General features: G+C 37.9%; 1 protein-coding gene and 1 pseudogene across 1 annotated transcript in view; one reads left to right on the top strand and one right to left on the bottom strand.

The window, feature by feature from the left end:
* Positions 1-2,323: 2,323 nt before the first annotated feature.
* Positions 2,324-5,463, bottom strand: LOC131764964 (phosphatidylinositol 4,5-bisphosphate 3-kinase catalytic subunit alpha isoform pseudogene; annotated as a pseudogene).
* Positions 5,464-16,475: 11,012 nt separating this feature from the next.
* Positions 16,476-19,582, top strand: part of SPDYA (speedy/RINGO cell cycle regulator family member A) — a 31,890-nt gene continuing 28,783 nt past the window's right edge. Inside the window, exons 1-2 of the mRNA XM_059078285.2 lie at positions 16,476-16,710; positions 18,720-18,778. Of these exons, the coding sequence (XP_058934268.2) occupies positions 16,476-16,710; positions 18,720-18,778 (294 nt within the window). The remainder of the gene's footprint in view (positions 16,711-18,719; positions 18,779-19,582) is intronic.

Genomic DNA, 19,582 nt, shown 5'->3' with positions numbered 1-19,582 from the left:
GCCTGACTGGTTATTTTATTCCTTTTTTTTTTTTTTTCCCTTTACAATGAAACATTTAAACACACATTTAAATAGATTTTAATGTCTTTGACACATACTGAATTGGTTCTTTTTAAAAATTGTCCGTGTACTGCATATGATATATTAGGTTCGATCATACAGGCTTTTTATCTAATGTGATTTAAATATCTTCCTAACGGAAGAGAAAATTGAGCAATTTTTTATAGAATTTTAGATGTACTCTTATCAGCATAGTGTGAAGGGGGTCTAGAAAATAAGCCTTTGGCAGGAGACAGGGCAGTCTTTTATTAATCTTAGTAATAGTCAAAACACATTAATTTGGATCCTACATATTGGGTTTTTGTAGTAATTTAGCCAGGTCAGTACTGAATATGAAAAAAATAGTCACTAATGAAGCAAATTAATATTGGTCGCTGAATTTGAAGAGCAAATATTTATCATGTTTTAAAATTCAAACAGTCTTAAAATACTTTAACAGCTTCTATTCATATAATGTGTTCATTACAATATTATTTGCTTGGTAACTCTGCTACTTGAAATAAATAAAACTTTCTTAGCAGAAAAATATCCTATAATTCTAATGTCAGTAATTTGTTGTTCTTCCCTGTTGCTAATTTATATCATTTTTCCTCTGATTTTTAGTAATTTTCTATATTCACTTTTATTCTAAACGTCATGACATTCAGAGTCATTAAACACACTAGATAACTGTGATAATGTGATGGATCACATGGATTATTATGGTCCATTTCTGTTCTTGAATGGAAAGAATCAACTACAAATTGCATTTGAAGCTTTACCATTCATTATTTTAATTTTGACCGGGGACCAATTTTAATCATGACCAGCAAGACAGGTTTGTTCAAAATGTTGAGTCAAAATACCTGCAAGCAGAATTTTAAAGTTTAAAATGTGGCTACTTGGAAGCATAAGAGGTTATAATAGGCCTTTAAAAAAATAATTTGTCTAGGGGGAAGACCCAGGAGCATCTTGAGATGTGTCTCTTAAGAGTATATAAAAGTGTATTCTATCGAGCCAAGGAACTTAAATATATCTCCATATATAAGTTCAGGTACATTCCTGTGTCTACTTGGCAACTGTAACTTCTGAACCAAAAGAACGGATTTTTTTCTTTCACATCTTTACACTAAAAATGTGTTTAGAGAAGGAAAATAGGCTTACTTTACTCGTTGCCCTGACTCAATCCACCTCTTCTCTTCCTTGTAAATCCATCCCTGAATAAAAGCTGTGCCTGAGAAAACACTTAATAGCCTGACTATACCAGTGCCCTCATGTAGAAATACTCTATCCCTTTTTTGCTAGTAGATTTCAGTGTTTTATAATTTCCTTAACAGCTAAAAAGTGGTTAAAGGGAGTTTAAAGTGACAGGGTACCTTGCAAAATCAACAGCAGTTCAATAAAACATAAATTGATTCCATATAAGTATATGATGAAAGTTTTATTATCTTTATTCTCTTTATAATGTTTCAACAAAAGTGAAATTTAGATACAGTGTAGAAATTTTGATCTCTTGTTCAGTTTTACCTGTACTTTTGAATGCCAGAATTTCTAAATAAACCCCCTGATTAAAAAAAAAATTTTTTTTTTTTGTTTTTTTTGTGGTACGCGGGCCTCTCACTGTTGTGGCCTCTCCCGTTGCGGAGCACAGGCTCCGGGCGTGCAGGCTCAGTGGCCATGGCTCATGGGCCCAGCCGCTCCGCGGCATGTGGGATCTTCCCGGACCGGGGCACGAACCCGCATCCCCTGCATCGGCAGGCAGACTCTCAACCACTGCACCACCAGGGGAGCCCTAGAAAAAAAATTTTTAATAAGAAATTTTCATTATTTTCCAATCTTAGTGTAATTTAACATCAAACTCCAGTTTACCTGGACCTAATGCAATATAGACTTCGTTGTGTCCACATTTCAAAACATGAAACTTTTGCAAGACAAAAAAAAAAATCATTCTTTTTCCTTCTCCATCATTTCTATATATTTTAGGGTTTTTTGTTTTGTTTTTTAAAAAAAGATACAAACAATCTTGAAGTTTACCTTTTTGGACTTAAGGCATAACATGAAATTGCACATTATTCTAAAGCTTAATTTTGAAATGAATTAGTTCTATCAAACCCTGTTTGCATTTACATTATTTAAATTATATAGTATTTTATTTCTGTTCTTGCTGTAAATTCCAGTGCTGTTCATGGATTGTGCATTTCCTGTGCAATCAGTCTTTGCCTGTTGACAGTTATTAACAGTGCAGTATAGAATCCAGATACTGAACTTTCAGTTTCTTATCATTTCAGTTCAAAGCATGCTGCTTAATTGTGTGGAAGATCCAATCCATTTTGTTGTCCAGCCACCATAATGTGCATCATTGGTTTTATGAAATATTCCAAAGCCTCTTGCTCAGTTTTATCTAAAGCTGGGATCTTTCGAATGTATGCAGTATCATGAAAAGATTGTAGTTCTGGCATTCCAGAGCCAAGCATCATTGAGAAAAGATTTATGAAGAGATTGGCATGCTGCTGAGTAGCTAGATAAGCCTTGTAACACATCTCCTGAAACTTCTCAAATTCTCTTGTCTTTGTGCATTCTTGGGCTCCTTTACTAATCACTGTTAAGAAATCTTGGATCAAAACAAATGGCACACGCTCTCGTTTATAACCAAAGTTTTTCTTCTTGTGATCCAAAAAGTGTCCAAAATCTATATGAAACAGTTGTCCATCATCTTTAACCATGATGTTACTATTGTGACCATCTCCAATTCCCAAAATGAAGGTAGCAACACAATACCCAACATATGAACATGTAAACAGATCGATGGCTGCATATTTCTCCCTTGTTCTTGTCTTTGAGCCACTGATACAGTGTGTGGCTGTTGAACTGCAGGGCACCTTTCAGGCCTCCTTTAGACTGAACTTGCATAATAGTGTGAGAATTTCTCACCACCTCAATAAGTCCCACACAGTCACCAATTGACCACCATAAGGTAACATTTAAAGATCAAAACCTTGATTTTGTCAGATATTTTCCATAATGCAAATAATTTGAAGTGTTAGCATATCTTGCCATAAATCATCACCATTTTTAAAGATGATCTCGTTCTGAAAGAGTAATTCTGACATGATGTCTGGGTTCTCCCAATTCAACCACAGTGGCCTTTTTGTAGAGGACATAATTCAACACACTTCAAGCCTGAGATTTCCCAGCTGATGAGCAGGGTTTAGAGGCAATAGAAAGCCCTGAAGAGCATCCATGAAATCTGGTAGCCACATTTGCTCAACTAAAAACTTCACCTGTACCTTCTGTGTTTCATCCTTCTTCTCTTTTTTGAGAATGTCAATTAAGTTAATGAGCTCTTCCCATAGCTTCAACCTGCCTGTTCAGGTGTTTCAAATACACCCAACATGCACAGCAATAGGACTCCAAAAGCAGGCCAAACCTCTGTTTTATTGTGCATCTCAGATTTTAAATGCCAAAAGAAAAAGTGCCTAATCCCTTGATTAGTCAATGCTTTTTTGAGTAAAAGTCTCACAAGTAGGTTATCCAAATACTGTTCATATTTTAGGACCTGTACTAGTGGAATTAGGTACTGAGAAAGTTTGTCATCTGTTAAATATTTTTCTAAGCATTGAACAGCAAAACCTTGAACCATGGGATCTGGGTAATTGCAGTCCAGAAGCTCCATAGCCATTGAGGTTTGATTGGAGGCCAATCATTTACCAAGCAGTACATATGAGCTACTTCATCTCTAGAATTCCATTTAACAGAATTAATTTGGGTAGAATTTCAGGGATAGTTACACAATAGTGTCTGTGGCTCCACAGAAAATCTCTTGCTCAGTGATTTCAGATAGAGGATCTCGTGTACAAATTGCTTGGAGCTGTTACCATTTTCTCAATTCATTGTGTCTAGTGTGTTACTCAGTCCTGCAGGGGAATAACTAAATCCTGCTTCTCGGGATACAGACCAGTTGGCATGCTCTTCAATCACTGACATATCTGGCAACTTCACCACATTGCAGAACCAGTCAAACTCCAACTCTAAACATGGAGTTTCTTTATTTGGATTTGATCCATTTACACCAATAGAGTTCAGCAAATCTTCAAGTCTATGAGGTACTGGCCAAAGATTCAAAGCCATTTTTCCAGATACTAGAGTATCTGTGTAATCAAGTTTTATATTTCCCCAGGCCAATGGACAGTGTTCCTCTTTAGCACGCTTTCAGCCTTTAACAGAACAAATGGAAAGGCAAAGTCGAGCAGCATGAGGAAGATCAGGAATGTATATATTGTAATTCAACCATTCATTCCACCTGGGATTGGAACAAGGTACTCTTTGAGGGTTCACATATCACATAAGGGTTCTCCTCCATGGTAGATACCTGTTCTAACATAGATCTTGTCAATGTCTCGAATATTTACATTCACATAGGTTGCACAGAGAATTTTTATTCTGAGTGCACTATTTATAACCCAAAGGGATTTTGTAGATGTTTTTCCATTCGTATATGGTGTAGCTGTGGAGATGCATCTGGAATAAGATGGCATTGTAAAACAGTCCATTGGCAGTTGAGAGTAGAGCCTTTCTTTAGCCATCAGCATCAAACTGGGCATCCTCCCAAGCATTATACAGTTTCTTATATACCTAACTAAAGATATTTTTCTAGGAAGTATTCATCTTTTCACACTTTTAAAATATACTTGCCCTGATATTCTAAAACACAGAGTTTCAGTTGTTCAGATGATAGCAACATACTTTGAATTTTTTTTCCTGATTGCTTCAGCAATTACTTTTTCTGGCACACAGTCATGGTTGATTTTCAGAGTATACTTCTGCTTGTCATTATTTGGAGAAACTATTATCCAAATCACCACTATTATTTGCCCTTTTTCCAATTTATTATGTATGCGCTTTGGCAGTTCTCGTGAAGATTCTACATTTGGAGGATAGACATACATTGCTCTACCATGAGGTGAATTGAGATCCCTAAGATCCACAGCTTCTTTACAAACATTGAGAATATTTCTTCGAAGTCCTGTACTTCTGGATCTTTAACCATTTCGAATTCACACACTAGCATGCCAACGGCAAAACCAATTTCTCGGTTGAGGATCTTTTCTTCATGGTTGCCTACTGGTTCAGTTACTTTTAAAAAGGGTTGAAAAAGCTTAAGGTCACAAAGTCGTCTTGTTTCATGAAAAAATTCTTCCCTTTCTGCTTCTTGGGTAACATGAAAATGTAAGAAGATTAATCTTGAAGTTGGTGGCGAGGGTATTTTCTCACTTCTTTAAATAGTTCACGTTTTATAGTTACTAGTGTAGCCTCATGGAGGCATTCTGAAGTTACTATCATCCCATTTGGTAGTAAACATTTTACTAGGAGTCTTGGCATCAAGTGGATGCCCCACAGTTCACCCGATGATGGTCTTGGAGGCATTGTTCTGATCCTTTACAAATTTTACATATAAAAGTACTTTGCAGAATTAGATGCGTGGCTGTCCCAAAGCAGAAATGCTCGGGCTCCTCGAACCTCCGAGGCTCTAACCGCTTCGGGTCCCAGCCCCGCGGGCGGCACAGCCCCGCCTCCCGGCCCCCCTGCCCAACCGCTCCGGAGCTGCCCGGCCAGGCCCGAGCCCTGCCTCGCCAGCGGCCAGGCGGCAGCAGCCCAAGACCTCAGCGGCCGCCTAGGAGATTTTAAAAGTCAAAACTTCCTTTAGCTACCACCTCTTAACATTGGTTGACTTATTAAATCATAAACTAATTTCTTACTATTTTCTTTCTTGTACAGGTTGCCAGTGTTTTTATTAAACCTTATTTTTACAAAAGTGGCCATAAATCTTTTTTCCTCTTAGGGATCTTTGCCAGCTAATGTGGTTACAAAGTCTTACTTGTAATCCAGATTGTTTTGGGTATCAATAGAGTGGAAGATTTACAAATGTGTTGTGAGGTGTGTGTTGTATGTATGTGAAAGGGAGCGAGAACAAATTGCCTGAAGCTCACAGATCCAGCATTTCTTTTTTTCTATTTTTTATTTTTCTAAAATGATTTTATTTCAATAATTTTGACTCAAACTTTTAGCATTAATTGTAATTTGTATTTTGCCTTTGAATCTTTTTTAAACATCTTTATTGGAGTATAATTGCTTTACAATGGTGTGTTAGTTTCTGCTTTATAAGAAAGTGAATCAGCTATACATATACATATGTTCCCATATCTCTTCCCTCTTGTGTCTCCCTCCCTCCCACCCTCTCTATCCCACCCCTCTAGGTGGTCACAGAGCACAGAGCTGATCTCCCTGTGTTATGCGGCTGCTTCCCACTAGCTATCTTTTACATTTGGTAGTGTATATATGTCCATGCCACTCTCTCACATTGTCACAGGTTACCCTTTACCCTCCCCATATCCTCAAGTCCATTCTCTAGTAGGTCTGTGTCTTTATTCCCATCTTGCCCCTAGGTTCTTCATGACCTTTTTTTTTCCTTAGATTCCAAATATATGTGTTAGCATACATATACAATGGAATATTACTCAGCCATAAAAAGAAACGAAATGGAGTTATTTGTAGTGAGGTGGATGGACCTAGAGTCTGTCATACAGAGTGAAGTAAGTCAGAAAGAAAATCAGCATTTCTTCGATACTGCTTGCAAAAAGGTGGGAACCTAAGATCTATCCCTGGAGGTTTTCAGTCAAGCCTGGCCTGGGCTCACCAAGTAAGATGTGTTTTAATTTTTGCAGCTTCCTAAATCTGAGTAATTCAGTAGATGTACAGGCCAAAATTCTTCCCGAGAGAGCAATGACACCACAACTAAACATGTGAAGCTATCAGACTTTTACACCAATTATAATTATTATTACAATAGTGTGCCTTTTAGCACACTGATTTATAGTCTGTCATGTATAAACACTGATTATTGACAAAGTCACAAAGACAGAATACAGTACAACGGGAAAGTAGTCCAGAGGAGTCCTTAATGTATGTAATACGTTTAACTGGAATAACTTAAGTCTTAAATCTCCTAGTGTATTTCTCAGGAAAAAAGAGCTGAGGAAACAAAACCGGGGTGATGAAACTTTATATCTGGCTACCTCCAATATGTGATTCTCAAACTGGTATTGGCAGTTTCTGAAAATGCTGTCACTTACCAACAGATTATTAACAGACTGACACCTACCCCACCATTCTTGGGGTAAACATGAGCTCTGTCTCTAGCTCTCTTAGTGTAATAAGGATTCCTGAGAATGCAGGTGTGAGGGGCGGAATCACCTAACAAATGGTATTCTGGTCGAACTCAAGAAAACTACTCAACTTACCAAATTAAAAATTAATAACCTACTTCAATACCTCAGAAGAACTTATGTGAGGCCGAGGGTCCCATTCTCTGTTATGCATCTGTTATGCAGTGTATGCCTTAAGTTTTAGAAACAAATCCCTGTCTCCTGGGATAATTGCCTCAGGTTTCTGTAGCCCATCTCTAGCTGGGGCCTGGTAACACCACTGAAATTAATTTGATAATATCAAAAATCTAGGTTAAAAGCTTTCTACTTAATAGGGCTTCCCTGGTGGCGCAGTGGTTAAGAATCTGGCTGCCAATGCAGGGGACACGGGTTTGAGCCCTGGTCCAGGAAGATCCCACATGCTGTGGAGCAACTAAGCTCGTGTGCCACAACTACTGAGCCTACGATCTAGAGCCCGCGAGCTGCAACTACTGAAGCCCATGTGCCTAGAGCCCGTGCTCCGCAACAAGAGAAGCCATTGCAATGAGAAGCCCGCACACCACAATGAAGAGTAGCCCCTGTTCGCCGCAACTAGAGAAAGCCCACAAATAGCAACAAAGACCCAACACAGCCAAAAATAAATAAATTTAAAAAAGAAAACACCACTTTATAGCAGTACACCATACATACTCAATAAATATTTGTTTAAAAAAAACCAGCTTTCGGACTTCCCTGGTGGTCCAGTGGTTAAGACTCGGCGCTCCAATGCAGGGGGCCTGGGTTCGATCCCTGGTCAGGGAACTAGATCCCACATGCCGCAACTAAGACCCGGCGCAGCCAAATAAATAAATAAATAAATAAATATATATTTTTAAAAAGAGCTTTCTATTACTGTACTGTACAGCCTGTTTTTCATGGGAGACCCTAATCTTTTATTAAGTGAGTATCCCGAACTCTTTGGGTATCCTCACTGACAGATTAACACAAATTGTGATCTATTCCATTTTTGAAAGAAAATCAATTATTTGCTGTACAGATCTGTTAATATGTTGGGCATTCCTTCAAAAAGTTGTTCTATTTGGTCCTTAGAAGCTTTGGGTCTAGATCAGTCTAACTGTGACTAGAATGTATGGACAGATTTTTTGGCTCTTTTGTTCGCTGATATGTCTCCAGCTTCTAGAGTAGTGCCTGGCACACAGTACGTATGCAAATGTTGGTTTAATGAATGGCAAATGAGTTTCAAAAATCACTATTACTACCACTATTTTGACACTGTAACCTTTTGGAGAAATTAGTGAAAAATAATATAGTTGCAGTTTTTATTTATCTTCATCTAACTGCTTTTTGTCTCGTACAAGAATGCTGGAATAATCTCAGGAGAAAATTGATCTGGGTCTATATGGCAAAAATAGTTCGTTATCAAAACTGTAATCCTTATTTGGTAAAATATTGGTAAGTATGAAAAGTCAGCGTTCAGTTAGTTGAAGGAACGTTTCTCAGCTAGCTGCTGACAGGCATATTGGGGAAGTTGCCTCTTGTTCAGAATCAAACTTTCCAAGATCCTTATGGGTACTTTCTTGCCTCCCCTTTGCTACAGTTTATTTAGGTTCTGTTTTATTGACCTTAAAGTCATCTTTGTTGTGAGCCACTTCGAATATTTTTAGGAAAGTGATATAGTTTGTGTACCATTTTGTGTTTCAAAAGTCACCTAGTAAATATGAACACTTAAAACCAGGAATCAAAACTTGAAAGTGGAGAGGCTATTGCCTCATTTTAACAAATAAGGATTATGTCATAGGCAGAAGCAAGAATGGGGAGAAATCAAGAAAGATATTTTCATTAATGAGCAAAAAAGTGAGGTACAGTGGAGAAAACTATTCTAGAGAGAAATTTTATAAAGTCCTTCTATCTAACAATTGTTCCATCCTAATACTTCTGAAGACTTTTTTTATCTCTACCATATAAAAGAGCAGTCAGCCAGGCTGCATTCTTGGTCATAGTGCAAAATTCCAGGAAGGGAGTTTTGCCCAGCTTGAATCAAGGGCCGGCCCTTATGACTCCCAATGAGTGAGGAAGGGGAGAGATGATATTGCATGAATATAGCTGCTATCCCTACACCCAAGTGGTTTGGGAGGTTCAGTAGAACATTTCCTAGAAAAGCGGTGCTGAAAATAAAGGTGTCCTCTACAATACACCTAAAAGATAATCTAGTCACGAAAAGTCTGAAAATACAACATTGGCAAGATGTCGACTAATGGAAACTCTTACTTAAGATTGGTAAAACTACCTGGGAAATGAATTTAACATTGATAATCTTGTATAGTTGAAACTGCGCATACTCTAAAACCCATCAGTTTCACTTTAAAGCATTTATGGAAAAACTACATGAGTGCACCATGGGGCATACATATATAAACAGAAGTATTGTAGTATTCAAAATATTTGACTTTAATACATGGGCACTGACCAGACAACCAACTCATCAGAGCCTGTGCAAGCTATAAATAACTAATTTGGCTTTACAGAGGCATAGCAGCTGATAACCAGGTCTCTGCATGGGAATACTCAGAGCATTCATAGCAAAAAATAACAAGTGACTTGACAGAACCATTGATTATGGTATATTTACAGAATAATCCTATACAGGAATGAAAATGATTTACTGTCATTCATTAGTGTGTCTAAATCTTGAAACTATGAAGAATACAAAGTATTAAATTTTCAAACAAGATTTGTGTTTACGAATACGGTAGGGCTTCCCTGGTGGCGCAGTGGTTGAGAATCCGCCTGCCGATGCAGGGGATGCGGGTTCGTGTCCCGGTCTGGGAAGATCCCACATGCCGCAGAGCGGCTGGGCCCGTGAGCCATGTCCGCTGAGCCTGCGCGTCTGGAGCCTGTGCTCCGCAATGGGAGAGGCCACAACAGTGAGAGGCCCGCGTACCGCAAAAAAAAAAAAAAAAGAATACGGTAAATCTAAAAAGAAAATGGAATGGGGGAATTAATTCCCTGGCGGTCCAGTGACTAGGACTTGGCACTTTCAATCCCTGGTGGGGGAACTAAGATCCTGTAAGTTGGGGAGGGGGGGATGGGAAAAACAAAAGTCATCTCTGCTGGGAAGTAAGGGGAGGAGGAGGAGCATACAGAATCTCAACAGTATTGTTTAATGTTCTATTCCTTGGATCTTAGGTTCATGCGTTTTGTGTGGGCAGTGGCTTCTCGAGTTTTTGTTGTATGCTTAGCTTGCATATATGTTACTAATATTCTTTTGTACATATCAAATATTTCATTTTTTAAAAATTTATATGCAATCCCATTTATGGAAAAGAGGCCTATCTTTTGATTTAAAGTGAGAGACATGCAACTCTTCCTTTCACTTGAACCCTTAGGAGCCACTGTAAGGTTATTAATTGGCCTGATTTCAATTTCGTTGTGTCTCAGGGAATAGGCCTGAGGAAAGGGAGTGAGACAAAGAATGGCCAGTTAGTGGAGCAATCAAAACACACATCTATAGATGCATTAAGTTTGCTTTTATGGCCTCCGTTTGTGGTAACCCAAAATAATTAAAATAGTAACATCAAAGATCACTGATCATGGATCACCATAACAAATATAATAATAATGAAAATGTGTGTAATATTGCAAGAATTACCCAAATGTGACAGACATAAAGTGACAAAATGCTGCTGGAAAAGTGGCACTAATAGACTTGCTCTATGCAGGGTTGCCATAAACCTTCAATCTGTAAAAAATGTAGTATCTGCAAAGCACAAAAACAAAGCAGTATGCCTGTAGTAGTCATTAATTGTTCAGTAAACATTCTGTGTACTCAAGGCTGGAAATTAGTAGTCACAGTAAACCCTGATAAGTTGCAGAAAAGAGAACCACCAGGGAAAGAGAATGAGGCTCAAAGCAGTGTTTTCCTAGGAGAATCAGTATTTAAGGTTTTCACAACCAGTTTATGCTTCTTGGTTCATTCCCCCATTTAAGGGCCATGGGGAAAATATCCAAGGCGCTTATAAGGAAAAATGAGTTCGCAGATTGTGTCCTCTTTCATGTAGGTTATTTTTTGCCATCATCTAGCTGTGTGAGAGCCCAAGAAAGAAGGGGGCTAAATGTTCATCCTTCAGACTGAGGAACTAATTGCTAGGAAGTGCCACAAATACGCAAGGCCAAATTGCTTTTTAAGTGTGATAGTTGTGGTAACTGAAAAATCTAGAAGCAATGCAAATATCAAAATGATTTACATTTGGTCCATCCACTCTGGACTATTATGCAGTCGTTAAGAATATTTAGAAAGATTGTAGCAACATGAAAAAAGGCCATGATACGTTAACAGGGGGAAAAAAGGTTATACATTAGATAGAAGGGAAGTGAAGAGTAAAAGATGTCACATACAAAATTTAAAAGCTATGAAGAATCCTTTTACTTATTCATTGAACAAACATTTATTAAGCACCTTACATCCCAGGCACCAGGTCAAAAAGAAAAGGTTCCTGTAGAAGAAATTAGTTTAGAACAATAGATTTAACAGGATAGAATAACATTACCCCTTCTCACAAAGAGCCACGGTGCTCACATCATTCTTTTTTGGTTTAGGTTGTCGCTTCCCCTGTTTCTACAGTTATTTTAACGTAGCAGTAATTTACAATTGCTGCTGCGAAGTTCACCTCTGATTCTTCGTCCTCCTGCTGCTGACGTCTCCGGTTACTGCGTTCCTGCCAGTTTGTGTTCCTGGTGCGGTGGGGGACGGGTAAGTTAAGACCTGACGTCCCAGCCCGGCAGGGCCTCTCTATCTCGCAGCAGGGAAGATAAATGGCTCTAATCCAAGCCTGACTTTGGTAAGTGTCGAAGGGTAAGGCGTTACATTAGAAGGCAAGAAGTGGTCTGGGAGTGTCGAGGCGTTTTACCAGGACCTTGCCGGGAGAGAAAGCAAGGCCGGGTAACGGGAAAAGGTGGGCAGGCGGCTGAGGCTGCGAGCGCAGCGCGAGGGGGGAGGGAGGCGCGCGCGCCTTGGACTGGCCCCACCCCCCGGAGGCGGGCTCTGCGCGCTGATTGGCCCGCGCTGATTGGCCCGCGCCGGCTTCGCTCCGGGTTGGCGGGAGGTGTCCGAGCCTGCAGTGCCGCGGTAGAGTGACCTGCGAGCAACCGTCTGAGGGCTGGGGCGTCTGGTGAAGGCTGTCCGCCGGCACGGCCCCCGCTCACCAGCCTAGGTTTTCCTCAGGTACTCTCCGCTCGCGCCCCGGCTTCGGTCCTCGCCGGCAACTCTCCAGTTTGAGTTGTGCCTGGTTCCTCCGTACCCTCTCGCCCCCAACGACGCCGCCCTCCGTGTGTGAGGCAGCGGCGGCGTCTTGGCCCCTTCCGCACACACTTCGGCCGGTGAGTTCCCCCCCTCAGGTGCCGGCGCAGGGCCGCGGGGCGGAGGACGGCGGCGAAGTAGAAAGAGGGAGGCGGGGTGCCCCCCTTGGCCGGGTTTGTCGGGCTTCGCCGGCACAGTGCTCTTTGGCTCAGCTGGTCGTGCTCACTAGTGGGCGGGGGAGGGGAGGGGACAAAGGGGTGTTGGGGGGAAGATGCGTCCCCGAGTGCTAGCTGTGCCCTCTCCTCAGCGGGCTCTCCCCTCCTCGGGAAGGAAGGCCCTTAGGAAAGAGCTCGTGCCTTCCCGCAGCCCGCCCGCCCGCCTGCCTTTAACCTGCTGGGCGCCGGATAGTGGTATTTTGAGTTCGTCCTGCCTCTTCTCGCGTCCCATTAAACACATCTTTTTTTCGCAGGAGCATCTGCACCAGAATCCTGAGACCTGAGCTGCTGTATCTCGGTGCTATGCCCTTGGCCCATTTATCAAAATTTATAAATGTCCCTTTCTTACATTTCCAGTACGACTGGAGGCCAACTAGCTTCTATTAAAAAAAAAAAAAAATCAAAAAACTTTAGAAGTAATTTAACATTTAAAGACTGATAAACCCATGCTATGTTAAAATTGAGATTCTGTCTCTTTACAAATTTTATTCTTTATCATGAGCACATTAAAAAAATACCTATGGTCTCTGTTACCAATAAAATTTTAACATTTAAATTACATGTATTAGTTAAGGTGAAATTTGGTTATCTGTCATATTGGGACTCCTCTTTTCTTTCGAAGACACCCTTCCTGTAAAAAAGATACAATAATAGTGCTGCCATGTATTGAGATTTTGCTAAGCATTCAGCACTGTGCATTATCCATATAGTTCCTTTCCTCACTAAGCCTACAAAATATGTATTATTAACAATGCCTAGTAAGTAACTTTAATTGAATACTTACTATGTACCAGGTTCTAAAAAAAAAAATAGCTGCTTTTTATTATCTCAGTATCACAAGTGAGAAAATGGAGGCTCCCAGAAGTTAAATAGCCTAAGACCCAATCGCTAGTGAGAATCAGGTCTTAATCCAGGTCTATTCTCCAGTATTTTAACGTATATTCTCAGGTGGCTCTGTCCCTCTGCTTTCTGTCGTGCTGAAAAATCCTGTCTTAAAAAAAAAAAAAATTCTTGGGAATTCTCCTGCGGTCCAGTGGTTAGGACTAGGTGCTTTCACTGCCAGGGCCCGTATTGGATCCCTGGTCAGGGAAATGGGATCGATCAGCAAGACGCGCGGCCGGCCAAACTTAAAAAATAATAATAATCTCATTTGACTATTGTCATTCATTTAGTATGTCTAAATGAAGAGCAAAAATAGAAGTTACCTCCTCAAGTTGGAACTTGACCAAAATGTTGCATTGATAGCTTCTCTCCTTAAGCTCCTTCTCCATAACTCTCCTGCCAGTGTTTGGTTATTAATCTCAGTGAATCTCTATTTGAGGAATTTCCTCTTTCTGTTTTCTCAAGTTTTATATGAAGCAGAATAGTGTAAAACATATTTATTTTTTTGATTGATAGAAAATTTGCATTCTATTTCATGATATATCCAAGGTTGTTTTAACAAAGCAACACTTTTAAGTTACTTAACATTATAAGTTAAGTAACAACTTATTTTAAGTTACTTAACATTAAGTAACATTAAGTAAAACTGACATCCTGGGAGATATGCCACAGCTATTCTATATTCTAGCACATCTGTCCCCCACTCCCTCAAGCCTACCCCCACACCACAATGTGAGAAGCCTGACTATTTAGTTTTTTCCATCTAGATTTGTAAGGTTGCTCTTTCTTTGAGGGGGGAAAAAAAAAGATGCAGATGAGACCTCCAGCTGTCTCCCAGATGAGGTGGACGGGAAGTAGCAAAACGTTCTTAACACAAGTCTCAAGGCTCGATTTATCACTCATTCCTCTTTCTATGGAGTTTGTAGCACTCCCCCACCCTCAACTCCATAATTGCCTTCGATTTGCTTGGACCTTAGGATCTAGGAAGTAAGATGAGAGGAGAAGAGGGAAGCAAAATAGAGGGAGAAGAAGCAATTATAGAATTAATTTAATATAATTTACTCTGCCTAGTTCCTCATAATCTAGCCCTGTACTGTCTAATATGGTAGCCACTAGCCATATGTGGCTGTTGAGCAGTTGAAATGTGGCTGGTGCAACTGAAGAATTGAATTTTTACTTTAATTTAAAATTAATTACTGAAGGAGTGTAAAATATTTTTCCCTTATATACCACATCATTGTTTTGGTAAGACTACATTTCACTTTAACTGTTGGAAATTTAGCATCCAAAATTGAAATATACTATAAGTGTAAACACCAGATTTCAGTAAACACCAGATTTCAAAGACTTAGTATGAAAAAATGAATGTAAAGTATCTCATTCGTTTTTATATTGATTACATGTTAAAATGATATTTTGGATATACTAGGTTACATAAAATACATTCCTAAAATTAAATTCACTTATTTGTACTTTTTAAATGTGGCTTTAGAAATATAAAGTGACTCACATTATATTGGACAGTGCTGATCTAGCCCCACTATATCCAATCTTATTTTCCATTCCTTCCTTCAGCAGGGAAGTTTCTGAGGGTCAGGAAGGAGAATCTGTACCTGACTCCTTGAACATCAAGGGAGGCATGGCTGCCTGGGTCACTGTGAGTTATGGATTCAGAGGTTCTCATTAGGGTCTTAGAGTAGTTTCCTGCTTTGGCTATTCATAACTACATTTCCTATTACCCTATAAGTACTTTGACCATAAAAGTATGCTAACTAGTAATCACGTGAACTAATTACCACCAAACATGGTAATGATTATGCATATTGTTACATATTGATGGATTAACTTTTTCAATTTTTATTAGTCCATAACATAACAGTTTACATTCATTCACACTGGTAATTGACCACTCAAATAGCATAGCATACACTCACAACTTTAGAAATTAGAGTGACCCTACCAAATGTAAAATAGTGGGAAGCAGCCACATAGCACAGGGAGATCAGCAGGGTGCTTTGTGACCACCTAGAGGGGTGGGATAGGGAAGGTGGGAGGGAGATGCGAGAGGGAGGAGATATGGGGATATATGTATATGTATAGCTGATTCACTTTGTTGTAAAGCAGAAACTAACACACCACTGTAAAGCAATTATACTCCAATAAAGATGGTAAAAAAAAAAAAGATATTAAAGTGACCAATTTATGAGAATCCCTCAATGCACTTTATACCATGCATTTGTTTGCTAGAATTGTATTTAACTTTTCAGTAAATAACAATCAATGCTTGTTGAATCAGTGAGTTTTATAACATATCAAGGAATTAACCAGTTAGAAAATGTTTTTTTGTGTGTGTGAGATTGCTTTTTAATATAATAATTGATGTTGTTAATAATTTAGTTCTGGAAGTAGTTTGCCTTATTGTATAAAAAATTTGAGCTGACATAATAATATGATAAAATTGTCAATACAAGCAGAATAAAAATTATCAGGAAAAAAGAATACTGCAAATAGATTATAAACTCAGCATAGTTTCTATAATTAACTTTAAAATTTGTTTTTGAGTTACCTAGTAGTCAAAGCAAAATAGTATGCAGGATCTTATTTGGGAAGAGAAGGCATATCAGTTACCCAAAGGAAGCATAGCTTTTCTTGGCACTAAATTCTAAAAGCAGTTTCTCATGTGAGTCATTGTCATAACTAACATTTTAGTAGCAAGTTCAGTAACATTTCCTATGACTGCATCTGATAGTGTCATCCAATCTGTTGTTTTTATATAGAAGTGAAGAAGAGTGTGATAAATAACTGTGTGTTTTATTTTTACAGGAATTGTGGGAAACCAAAATGAGGCATAATCAGCTATGTTGTGAGACACCACCTACTGTCACTGTACATGTAAAATCAGGGTCAAATAGATCACATCAGCCTAAAAAACCCATTAACCTGAAGCGTCCTATTTTTAAAGATAGTTGGCCAGCATCTGAAAAAAATGCACATAATAGCAACAAGTCTAAATGCCCCAAAGGACCCTGTCTAGTTATACAGCGTCAGGAAATGACTGCTTTCTTTAAATTATTTGGTAGGTTTAAAATATTGTAATAGGGGTAATTATAAAGTACTTAAAAATGAGAATATAAGATCTATTTTATCATTTTTATAATAATCAAAGAGATACTGTTATTTTCTATGTCATTTTCTATCTCCAACCAAATTAGCTTTTTTTCCCCTTAGCCTTTTTTTTTTTCCCCTCAATGCTGGATTTTTATTTGTTTTGATTACTTTTAGAGTAGAAATTCATCATCTAGCTTTTAGACTACTTAAATTCAAGTGTCAAATGTAAATTCTGGGCAGTTCAAGGTCATAGCATGAGTTTTGTTTGATCTAAAGTATAAATACTACATAAAGTCTCAGGTGAGCCAACTGACCCAGTGTCACTGGGCCTGAGGGGTTTCCCAGGACTTTCAGTGCTGAAATTGAGCAAACTGGCAAGGTTAGTCAACCTAGAGAAGTTTCAGTATTATATCTGGGGAATATTATTAAAAATTAACTATGCTTTATCATCATGCTCATATAATGAAACTGAGTTTGAATTTGTTCAGATCATGAAACAGTGCTACTTTGCTAATAAGCTTAAACATAGCCAAAAAGAAACTTCTTTATAGTACTTCTACTGGCCAAGAAGGAGGATTGGTTTTTGTTTTTTGAGGTAAGGCAGTAAGGTAGACGGAATAAAGGGTTGGATAGATGGATTCTGGTAAGTATCTGCGGGACTGAATCAAATCAAGTAGCTATCACAGTCTGGTAGATCCAGGTAACAGCCTTCCTTGCTTATAGAGGAAAGCATATACATAGAGGAGGAGAGAGTTCGGGACAAGAGTGTTTGCCCTGCTGAGAGTACAGAAATCTTTAAAAAAAAAAAAAAAAAAGGGCAAGCTGGTTAAGATTTAAAGAAAAGCAAAATAAGATAATAGAAGACAAAATGTAAGTAATACAGGTAGAAAATGTTGAACTATAAAGATGTTCCTTGTCAGGATCTAGAATGCTGTTAATAAAAGTTTCCTCTCTTTATTAAGAGTAGAGCGAAGTTATTACCCACAAACTTTATTATTATTCGTAACTGAATGTGAGAAATAAGAGAAAATACATGGCTCTACCATTTTAGGTAATTTAAGAAATAGAAATGGAATTAACAAGGCAGAAATTAATTATTCTCAAAAAAGGAGTACTTGGAACTTTCCATTTATTTGACTACATTGATGATATTTCTAGGATATAACAAGAAGTTATGCTTATTTAACTTAAAATGCAGGGGGAAATGGAAAAATCTTTCTCAAATTATATTCTGACAGCTACCCATATATTTTGGGATTATATATTTTAGCCTTTTAAAATTGAAATGAGTGTTTCTGACCTGTTTTTTGGATGTTATTCTTTTTTTTAACAGTATGTTTGTTTGTTGATCTTTTTGTCATACTTAGTTTTTTCCAAAATTAAATGTTAGTTATAAATAACTAATGAATTATGAATCTCCTTTACATAGATATTTTCATGTGTATTTGGATAATAGATAATTGGACAGAGATAAGTAGGAGGAGAGAAAACCCAAAACTAAAAATACCCTGTACCTAAAAGGAGAAAGTGGTTTAAAAAAAAGTAAAACATATTTAGAAAACAGTATTCATTGAGTCATTATATCTTAAAGACTTATCTTTTATCAGATTCCATTTCCACCTGTTAAAGATTGATTTTGGAAAACAACAAAGGCTCATCTAGAGCTACCCAAGACATATTTCTAAAAGAGCTATAGAAATATTCAATAAATCAAACACTTCTATCATTCCTCCTCCAGTCTGGGCTATATATTAAGGCAAATCAGATTGGAAGCCAAAGAATAAAGCAGTAGCTTTTTGTACAGCGCTTGCAATGGCAAACACACTAAAGAACTGAAAACTACACCTTGGACAACCCTGGTCCTGCCATTTTGTTTGATTTCTAAGCATCATTTATCATCTCCTTTTGTAAAAATTAATTCTTCAAAAGGAAACCTTCTGTTTTCAAAAGACAAGTCATAGCTATCTTTTGTTGTAGATGACGATTTAATTCAAGATTTCTTGTGGATGGACTGCTGCTGTAAAATTGCAGACAAGGTAAATTTGTTAACAGTATAATCATTAACCAGCATTATTATGTTACTAGGTTATCAGGACTTTAATGAACCTTATTAGGATTTTCTATCTTATTAATTAAGGTTAGGAAAGGAACTAGCCTACATTGCTCCTTCAAAGTGGAATCCATTAGCATACAACATAGATTCATTCTATCTATACTTGAGGCATTGTAAAATCTTATTGATTAAATGACCTTAAACCCATATCTGTTTGATTTAAAACAAGAATCAATATAGACTTAATATGTTTTTTGTTTGGGTGGTTGGGGGTTTTTTTGTTTTGTTTTGCTTTTTTAAAAAAATTGAAGTTTAGTTGATGTATAATATATCAGTTACAGGGGTACAATATAATGATTCACAATTTTTAAAGGTTATACTCCATTTATAGTTATAAAATATTGGCTATATTAGGCTTAATATGTTTTGATCAGAATTATTACTTTTTATCAGGTAATAATATCTGAGATTCATTCCACTAGGGCAGTCTGTTACACATTTTAATATTTTGTAGATAATTTAGATAAAACAAATCCCAATAATCTTGTAGAGTAAAATTAGTTTATCATGTTCGTTATTTAGGAATCAGTGTTTCATAAAAGAACATCATGATGCTGACTTATATACCAGGGATTGTGATGTTTCTATACTATTTAGTAAGTTTAGCTGATCAGTTAGAATTTCAGCTTTATAAATGTCATCTTAGACCAGTTAGTCATATCAGAAAATTCAGCATGACTTCGTATCACATTTAAAATAACATGCTATGGGACTTCCCTGGTGGCAC

The sequence above is a fragment of the Kogia breviceps genome, chromosome 11 (assembly GCF_026419965.1).
Source record: "Kogia breviceps isolate mKogBre1 chromosome 11, mKogBre1 haplotype 1, whole genome shotgun sequence".
NCBI classification, from domain to species: domain Eukaryota; kingdom Metazoa; phylum Chordata; class Mammalia; order Artiodactyla; family Physeteridae; genus Kogia; species Kogia breviceps.
The sequence above is the reverse complement of the archived record's forward strand: the minus strand, read 5'-3'. Positions and strand labels throughout refer to the sequence as shown.